A 9,379-nucleotide genomic window follows, 5' to 3' on the forward strand; every position below is an offset into this window, starting at 1 on the left:
GCCCAACAGTCTCAACAAGTAGGGGAGGAGCCTCGAGCCCGCTCAGTTAGACTCCGCCTTCCCGAGCGCGCACCCTCCAGGAACCACACACAGGCTTCCACGAAGCCCGAAGAACGCGTTTTGTCCCCTCTGCGCCGCCGTCCTGGCGCGAGGGGGGCGGGGCTGGGCTGGCCCTCGGCGGCCACCGTGCGGCCGTTACGTGGCAGTGGCGCCGGCCCTCCAATCAGTGTCTCCCGCATCAGTGCCCCCTCCCGCTGGGGGGGGGGAGCGGTGGCAGCAACCGGAAGAGGCGGAGGCTAAGGAGGAGGCGGCGGCGACGGCGGAGGAGGCCGCAGTCCCGGCCCTAGTCCGCGTCCCCCGCCAGGCCCGTGGCCGCTCGCACGCCATGGTGACGCTCCCGGAGGTGCTGACGCTGCTGGCCGCGCTGCTGGCCACGGCCTCGGGCTACTTCGTTAGTATCGACGCGCACGCGGAGGAGTGCTTCTTCGAGCGGGTCACCTCGGGCACCAAGATGGGCCTCATCTTCGAGGTGGCCGAGGGCGGCTTCCTGGACATCGACGTGGAGGTGCGCGCGCGCGGGGCGGGGCGGGGGCGCGCCCGACGGCGGAAGCGCGCGCCGAGGCAGGGGCTGGGGGCGTGGGGGGCTCCGGCTGGGGACCGGGTGACCCCCCGGAAGTCGCCTCTTGGAGCCTCAGTTTCCCCACCTGTCAGTGGGGGGTAGTGTGCCGGTAGGCCCAACCTCGCCGGAGCGTGGAGTGGGTTCGACTCTGGCCCCCGGCTCGGGCGGCCGCTTGTGTGGGGCCCTTTCCCGTCGCTCTCCCTCCGCGTCCTTCTCCTGCTTCACCCCCTTCGCGTTCTCCTCCCTGCTTGAGGGCGAGGTCCCGTTTAAAGTGAGTCTGGGGGGAGCAGAGGCCTGCCCCCCACCTCCATCCCCGGGCCCGCTTTGTTTCCCTCCCTGGGCTCCTTTCCAGCCTGAGGCCAGGATTCTTGGAAAGGCCGAGCGCAGTCCCGCTCATCCCGGTGACCTTGTGGGAGTCACTGCACTTGCCCAGCCTCGGTTTGCTCCCTGAGCCCTCAGGGGGTCGGCCCGGATCCCCGGGCCCTGCGGGCTGTGATTCCGGCCTGGACCTTGCCCAGTGACCCCCGGCACTGTAACCCGACGCCGAGCTGCCTGCACAAGCCATGTGCCAGGGGCCCGTGCCAGGGCGACCGTCCTGGGCCAGCCTGGGTGCTCGCCGGGGCGCAGCTGCCTGGGAGCCGCTGGGGTGAGAGGCTGGAGGGTCAGGGGCCCGGGGCTGGCCGCCTTTAGCAGGGGGAGCCCCGGGGCTTGTTCTCTTTTCCCGTGGCACCCTGAGAGCGTTTAGGGAAGCTGCTGAAGGAACAAAGAAATGGTTTTCAAAAACTTGTGCCTTTAAAATAAAAAGGTTAATTTCTCCCGTTAAAAATGTGTTTAGGAGTTCTAACTTAATACCAGCAATGATCACAAGTATCGAGAATTGAAGGTTGTTCCTCTTGTGGTTACTAGAACAGGAACATCAAACAGTGAGACCAAATCCACAAAAATATAAGAATTGTTTCTGCTTGGGGCTCTCGGTTTTGACAGTTTAAACTATCTTTAAACTTAGGTGCCTTAACTCAGCTGAAACATATTGGGTTTACTTACTTTTTGGCACTAGTGATTGTAGTGACTGCTGTGATAAGGAAGCCATCAGCTACGTATAACTGGCTATAATCCTCCTTTACCTTGTTTTTAAAAAGTTTTCTTGGGCTTTATTGTTGTTATTAGCAGTAGACATTAAGCTCCTGTTATGCTTGGTAGGCACATTCTCTCCAGACACACCACTGCTGTCCTGTTCAGGACGTCTTGCCTTGCTTTCATTGTCTCCTCTTGCCCATCTGTTTTAGTAATAGCACCTACTATGTGCCAGGCTGTGTCACAGCTTTACAAATGTTATCTCATTTGATCCTTGGGACAAGCCTGGGAGGTCGGGGCTGTTATTATCTCCATTAGATGAGGAAACTGAGGCAGAGAGAGGTGAAATGACTCAGCCAGGGTCACCCAGCTAGGGAGTGTTCAAGGCTGGATTTGAACTCAGGTCTTCCTGACACCAGGCTCAGCTCTCTGTGCCCTGTGTCACCTAGCTCCCTTCTTCATACAGCTGCTAAAATTATCTTCATAAAAGTCAGGTTTGACCATGTCACTCCTGCTCAAGAATCTTTCATGGCTCCCTTTTGCCTCAAGAATAAAATGTAAGCTCCTCAGTGTGGCATTTCAGGCTCTTCACAGTCTGGCTTCACCTTGCCTTTTCAGGCTTAATTTGCATCTCTACCCTTTTGTCACTGTTCCAGCCAAACTGGCCTTCCCCGATCCGTTTCATTTCCCATCTCAGTAGGTTTGTACAGGTTTGTTGCCCATACCATTTCAGACATCTAAGGTCCTTACCTTCAAGTTGCATTGAAGTTGCTGCATCTTAGGGAAATCTTTTCTTGATTTTCTAGTTGTTAGTTTTCTCTCCCTCCGCAGATTATCTTGTATTTACTTGTCTGCTGCACTCTTTATCTCCCCAGTAGAATGTCAACTTTTTGAGAGCCATGAATCTTTTCTATTTTGTTTTTCTATCCAGTGTCCTTGCATCCTTAATAAATGCATGTTGAAGTGAATTGGTGATGCAAGAAGGTATGAGAACTTCGTGTTTCAGTTGGGCACACAATCTATTGGGAAAAGTTGTGAAATCCTAGATGTAGAGGTGGAAGGGTCCTTAGCATTTATTTATTTATTTGCATATTTATTTACAAATGCTTCATTTTACAGGTAACGAATCTGCATCCCAGAGCGGAGCAAGTCATTTGGGCTCCAGAGTATGATCTTGTTCTGGAGTCAGGAAACCTTAGGTCACATTCTGCTCTGCTCCTTACTGATCTTGTGACTTTGGACAGTTCACTTTGTCTCCTGGCCTCAGTTTGCTCCTCTGTAAAATTAGGGGGTTGGATTAGATTTTATCTAAGGTCCCTTTCAGCTCTCAGTGATCCTATGATTCACTTTGGGAGATGATAGCAAGGCAAATGTTGTCTTTGTGTTGTGTTAGTAGATTTCCCACCAGTCAGACTGTTATTACTTTGATGATTTATGAATTTGAAACTTGTTTCAGGGCATATTGCTTTGTTTCTTTCCCCTTGCAGATTACAGGACCTGATAATAAAGGAATCTATAAAGGAGACAGAGAGTCCAGTGGGAAGTACACTTTTGCAGCTCACATGGATGGAACTTACAAGTTTTGTTTTAGCAACAGAATGTCCACCATGACTCCCAAGATAGTGATGTTCACTATTGATATTGGAGAAGCTCCAAAGGGCCAAGACATGGAAACAGAAGGTGCGGAGAACCCTTGAAAGAGAATGTTGACACGATGCTCCTTTATTGGGGGAGAGTCACACTTGCTTAGCAGACCTTTTTGCCCATATGAATAGAACTCTTGGTTAAATCTTTGAAATTCTTTTCAGTACTCCTAACTGGAGCGGGTATTTTGTGAAGTAGCAGAAATGATATTGACCACTTAGTTATTAAATCTCATTCCCCCTCTCTCCATCCCCCACCAGCAGAGAATTTGCTTTTGGAAAGCCAGTATTTTTTTCTGGTCAGTTCCATGTAATCAGTTTTTGTTGTTGTTATCACCATGTAGGAAACTTCTTGGATTATTTGTTCTTCCATTACTGTGCTAATACTGGTCTGACCTTTTTGTTTGCCATTGTATAAATGCCTAGTTTATCTGCAGCTCTTTGTTGGGCGCCTGTGTTTATCTCTTCCGCTTTTCTTTAGGTGGAGGAGATACCTGGGATGGTACGTGGATTGCTTTTTGACAGCTCATTAGCCTCCTGTCTTTTGCATACATTCATTGACTAATGTCTAATTTTTGCTTCTCTTTTTTTCTAACCTCAGTTTGTTGGCATGAGAATGTTTTTCCCTCTCTTTTTTTCCTTTAAATTAAAAAAAACAACCCTACATAGGTCTCAGTATTATTTTGTATGGAGATTTTTTTTTGTTAAACAGACATGGTCATGCATTTTTTGAGTTTGTTTTAAATTATATTATTTGGAACATCAATCATTCATCATTTATTAGGATTTTATTTTGTTACTTTAAGATTGACTTTAAGATTAAGGGAGATATAAATAAATATAAACCAGTTAGTTTATAACCTGATTGAAGATAAGATGTGTGTGAAGTTTTATGGGCTTGCTCTAACATGATAAAATTTTTTTTCCCCTTAACTTTGAGGCCTGGGTGAATAAGACATATAAGCCCAGGTGTTTGAAATGTCTTTATACATCATATAGAGCCCCTTCTACAGTTCAGTGCAGTGGCAAAAAATCTACTGTAACCATTATTATCAGTTGTCACTGATGAGCTGCCCAGCAGTGAGACCCATAGTGGTCCTGGTGCCATAGATGGGGGGACAGAAACCAGTCTAACAACTAAGGCTCCCATTCTGATAGAAAATTACTGTGCATGTGTATATAATCTCAGGCATAAGCTGGTGTTTTTTCAGCATGTTTCAAAATGTTAGCATGATAACCTTTGCTCTCTTATGGAGCAGTCAGTAAGAGTAGCAGTTGATCATGACAAGGGTGAAGGTCTCGTGTGGATCTCTCGAAGGTCAGTACTAGTTGAGTGATTGTATTTGTCAGACAGTAGCAGACGGTCTACAAGAGACTGTCTCTTCAGAACCGTATTTTCACGGTGCAGAACTGTCTAATGTCCAGTGAGAGGTTTGGGTTTGAGTCTTTGTCTTTCCTCTCCAGCTTGCTGGAAGATGGCCCTGTATGAGTAGTTTGGATATGTTGGCTGATGAATGTGAACAGTGAATTGTTCTCAAATAATCCTTTAACATAAGAGCTAAAACCCTTGCTTTTGCTTGTTAATGGCAATGAATGGTAGCTGCCAAATCAAGCCTTCCCCTTAAAGGTTCCATGTAGTGCACTGGATTCTTTGAGAAGGGTCTGATTGATAGTCCAGCTTCACCATTATTATGTGGCTGGCATCTGCCCCTCTAACAACACATTTATTATCTGTTGTCTTTCCTATACTGTTAGGGTGATTGGGCATCCAGTCTCCTGTTGGATTTTACATTTCTATACAGACTCCCCCAAAATACTCATTTTATAAAGTAGTGTTTATTGTCATGTAATCGCACTACCTGGAAGCGAGTAGTTTTTTCCTTTCAGAACTGATGTTACTACATAGACCCTGTGTTCATTCTTGATCAAAGGTGTACCTGAATGAAAATCTTTATACCTCTAAGAATCTGACTCTGTGTTTAAGTATTGGTTATTATCCACTGTATTAAAACAAGCTGCTTTGAATATTATAGAGGAGGGTGAGGGGCGTCATTAGTGTTCCCCAGCTCCATAATGTAGCTTTTTGCTCTGATTAGAGAGAGCTCTTCACTTTAAATGTTCTGTTTCTGTTGCTTACAAGTTGATACTGAAACTTTTAAGGTATGGAAGGTATTTAACTTTTTACCTTTTATTGAAAAGCAGTTATCAGAAAAGTTAAGGTTTACTTGGATTCCATAATATTAGGGTTGTTACTCTCCCCATTGAATCCTTTCCCTTTCCTTTGCCTTTTTTTGTTGACCCTCTAACATTTACTTAAAAACAAATCCACAAAATCAAAGGGAGAAATCAGTTAGGAAAACCTTGTATTGGTAAGCATTTTATATGATTCCCTCCTTTACTGGTTCAGAGAGATTTCTTTCGTCTGAGTGTCTATTTGAGGACATACTGTGAAGCTTAAGTTATCACCTCATTAAAGCTTAGCCCTTTTCCAAGATGAGATATAGAATGGTTCAAAAAATTCTTGAAGCTGAGTGTTTTCTACATTTGTAAGCCTCCGTTCTTTCATGCTGTCAGAAAGAAGTCTGTCCTTACTGTTCTTTCTACCCTTCTTGCACTAGCTCATCAGAACAAGTTGGAAGAGATGATTAATGAGCTTGCTGTGGCAATGACAGCGGTGAAGCACGAACAGGAATACATGGAAGTCCGGGAGAGAATACACAGAGCAAGTAAGTGGAAGCAGTAACTCTGGCAAGCCTTCCTTCATTAATGGGGGCCGGAGCAGGGGATGGGTGTTTAGTGTGTCCTTGGATTTCAGCAGCTTGAACATCTTTTCAACTGTGTCATTTTCACCTTCCACGAAAAGTTATGGTCATCTGGGTAATACTTTTGTGCCTGTGGCTATGGGGCACTGGGCTAAGCCACTTGGTTACTGTGGAGTTTTTGTTCACCCAAGAATGTCATAACTCCAGGTGAGTCACTCAGCCAGAATAGTCTGAAGAACCCCCTCACAGTGCACAGTTTGCTGAGTAGTAAGCGTGTTTCCCATTTCCTTTTAAATGACATAATATGTGTGCTGGATACTTGTAAATGTCAGCTGTTATTAACCAGGAAAAAGCAGTCAGCTTCTGTCAGCACTGATAAAGAGACTTTTAAAACACATAATACATTGCATAACTTCATATGTTTAAAAACAAAATACCAAAAAAGAAAAAAATAAACCGTGCCCAAGAAAAGCCAAGGAAAAGTACAGGTGTTCTTCAACTTAGAAATGGGGCATCTTGAAAATGGTTGTCATCTTTTTGTCTGGACCAGAGAGATCTCCCGGAGAAAACTGTCCTAGTGCTTCACCTTCTTTCCCATGGGAAAATGTATTCACTTTGCAGCAATAAACTTACAAAAGAATTTTTAGGCTACCACCTGCTTTTTAAATTCAATGTGTCAAGAAGATCAAGGTCCAGGCAGGATTGGCTGGGTGACCTTGAGGAGGGTGATGGAGCCAGTGAGAAGTAAGGGGGTTTCCTTGGAGTCAAACTTGAATAAATTTTCCCATAGAAAAGATCCTCTTGAGCACTGGTTAGGCAGAGGTGCCTCTGTCCTTTCTAGAGTTCTCCCTGTTCTCCCACAGACCTGAGACTAGGTAGGGTTGGTAGAACCTGGAAAATATAGTGTGTTCCCTGTCTGGTGAGGACTGTCACCCTTATACTAGTCTCCAGCCAGACATCTTCTAAGAAATGAGATCGATGAGAATTTGCTCAATCTAAGAAAAGAAATGTGTTCTACCTGTCTCAGGGACTTACTGGGAGGGTCATTTTCAGTAACTGCAAGTAACGTGCTTGGTCACTCACTGGAGGCTATTCTCCAAGGACATAGGAACTCTGGTTTTTAAACCTTGCTCTCCATGTGGGCACATCTGCCTGTTTTTGCCTCCAGCATCTCTTTGGCTCTTAGGGTTCTTGGCTTTGGAATAGGCTTTTTCTTGCTTCATCATCTCCCTCTGAGTTGAGTCTCAGTTTCCTTTTCTGTAAAATGAAGATGATCCTTCTTAACAGTCTAAGGAGCTATCAAATCAAGTTTGTTGAAGTGGCTGAAAGAAAAACACCAAAGGCCATGTTTTTCTCAGTCCTTTTCTAGTATATTATTGTTGGCTATAAAAATCAGAACCATTGCTGATGCCTCTTTAACATTCAGTGACCCTTGTTCTCTTTTGCTCCCAAACAGTTAATGACAACACAAACAGCAGAGTGGTGCTCTGGTCCTTCTTTGAAGCCCTCGTATTAGTTGCCATGACATTGGGACAGATCTACTACCTGAAGAGATTTTTTGAAGTCCGGAGGGTTGTTTGAGAATGCTTTTCCTGATGGTCCCAAACTCCCAGTTCATTGTTTACCAAACATCTTGGTCACAACGATGTCACATAGTTTCTAAGCTTTTGTTTTCTGAACTATACACTCATTGCTTCTCTTTCTTCCTCACGACTAGGTTTTGAAAATACACCTCCTTAGCCAGGCTGTCCTGGCAACTTTGACACTTAATTGGCATAACTTCTCATTTGAAATCTGCCTCCAACACACAGGGCATTCCAGAGCTCCAACACCATAAATGAAGCGTGATCTAGTCACATTTGTTTGTCGTGTTTTTCTTTGGTTTCACAGTGAAATACAGTTTGTTCATAACACAGCACTAAGGCAGACACAGTCTTTTACTAAAAATGATTGTACATGTCTTTGGATCTCTAAACCTGCAGCAAAAAAAAAATCAGTTCTGTGAGTTCTAAGGAACAACAGATGGGGAGTCATCAAAAACTGTCCCTCTAGTAACGGACAAAACCATTGACCTTGTGGCACATGCCATTGTAACTGGATACTTGTATTTCATTTAGGGTAGTTTTTATTTGACAGCCCACAAACTCTATTCTCCCCTAAAGAAAATGAGAATGTTCTTGAGGTTAGACCCCAGGACTCAGCCATCTATATTAAAGTATAGAACAAGTGGCTAACCAAGCAGTTTTGGTTTCTGCCTGACATTTCTGACATGGCAAACCAAGGCTGAAGGCTGTTTTCAGCAACTGATAGTGAATCAGTCTTTTTTAACTGGCATGTCCAGCTCTTTCCCTCACCTTTGTGTTGGCACTTAAAAGGTGTATGTTAATCTAAATTGGGAAAAATCTGGATTCACGATGCCAAAGGGTTAAAGTTTGCTCTTGGATATTGTTGCAATGTTATACAGGCACCATTTATTTGCAGAAACAGTGGCATTTTGGGCCACTGTCTAGCTAAAGAGGACTGAGCATAATTCTCAGTACTAGGGTTCTTTTTTTTTCCCCCTTCTCCTTGTCTTTCATTTTAGGCACATGTGAGTTTTGTTTTGTATGAAAATGACTTTTTCTTGGTCTCTGATGATGGGTTGAAAATTGAAGCATCTGTTTATGGTGGGCTGATCAAGGATTATGTTGTGACTGATGTATATTAGTTACTTGTACTTTTTTTGATCTTTGCCAGGGGGAAAACTACAAGTAACGAGTTTTGTACTATTAATTTAAAATTTGTTACAGGTTTTCATGTTCAGAGTAAAAAGTTTTTTGACTTTGGGCAAAATACTTGCAGCAGTTTATTAATAAGGTGAGAGTTTTTTCACCTTAGTGTAACTGTTGAATGCCAATTTTATTGCGTGTAAAAACTTCCAAATTTAAATTCACCATTGTAAATTAAAAATTGGATGTGTATCTAATTTGACCCAGGTCCAGTAAATAAACAGTTCTTTAAAAAAAAAAGAATCCTTAGTATCTGGGGTTCAGTTATTTATTGATGCTGTTAATCCCATTCACCTCTAGTGTCTCCTTGGGGCTCTGGGTAGTGGGTGGGTGTGACCCTAGGTTCTGCAGGTGATACTAGTGGACTTCAGTTTTGGCAGATCCATCAAGCTGGAAAGACTTCAGGGTTGGGCCCAGCGGTAGAAAATATGTTCTCCAAGCACCAGCTTCACTTTGGAGAGGGACTCAAGTTGTTAGAAGAGACCACAGCTGCTCTTCATGAAGCTTTTTGTC

General features: G+C 44.4%; 1 protein-coding gene across 2 annotated transcripts; it reads left to right on the forward strand.

The window, feature by feature from the left end:
* Positions 1 to 206: 206 nt before the first annotated feature.
* On the forward strand, positions 207 to 9,106 carry TMED2 (transmembrane p24 trafficking protein 2). 2 transcript variants are annotated; one of them, XM_072600670.1, is made up of 5 exons: positions 264 to 565; positions 3,181 to 3,373; positions 3,818 to 3,838; positions 5,955 to 6,062; positions 7,555 to 9,106. In XM_072600670.1, the coding sequence occupies exons 1-5, from the start codon at positions 386 to 388 to the stop codon at positions 7,677 to 7,679; spliced, it is 627 nt and encodes a 208-aa protein (XP_072456771.1). In that variant the 5' UTR covers positions 264 to 385; the 3' UTR covers positions 7,680 to 9,106. The 2 variants fall into 2 exon arrangements, with proteins under 2 accessions (XP_072456772.1, XP_072456771.1); XM_072600671.1 differs by lacking the exon at positions 3,818 to 3,838 and having other exon boundaries at positions 207 to 565.
* Positions 9,107 to 9,379: the final 273 nt, after the last annotated feature.

Source organism: Notamacropus eugenii, chromosome 4 (genome assembly GCF_028372415.1).
Source record: "Notamacropus eugenii isolate mMacEug1 chromosome 4, mMacEug1.pri_v2, whole genome shotgun sequence".
In the NCBI taxonomy this organism is placed as follows: domain Eukaryota; kingdom Metazoa; phylum Chordata; class Mammalia; order Diprotodontia; family Macropodidae; genus Notamacropus; species Notamacropus eugenii.

Bases quoted from the DNA above. Each gene is read 5' to 3' on its own strand.
- TMED2 (XM_072600670.1), top strand. From the start codon at position 386: ATGGTGACGCTCCCGGAGGTGCTGACGCTGCTGGCCGCGCTGCTGGCC. The intron at 566-3,180 runs GTGCGCGCGCGC...TTCCCCTTGCAG, and splicing joins TCCTGGACATCGACGTGGAG to ATTACAGGACCTGATAATAA. The intron at 3,374-3,817 runs GTGCGGAGAACC...GCTTTTCTTTAG, and splicing joins CCAAGACATGGAAACAGAAG to GTGGAGGAGATACCTGGGAT.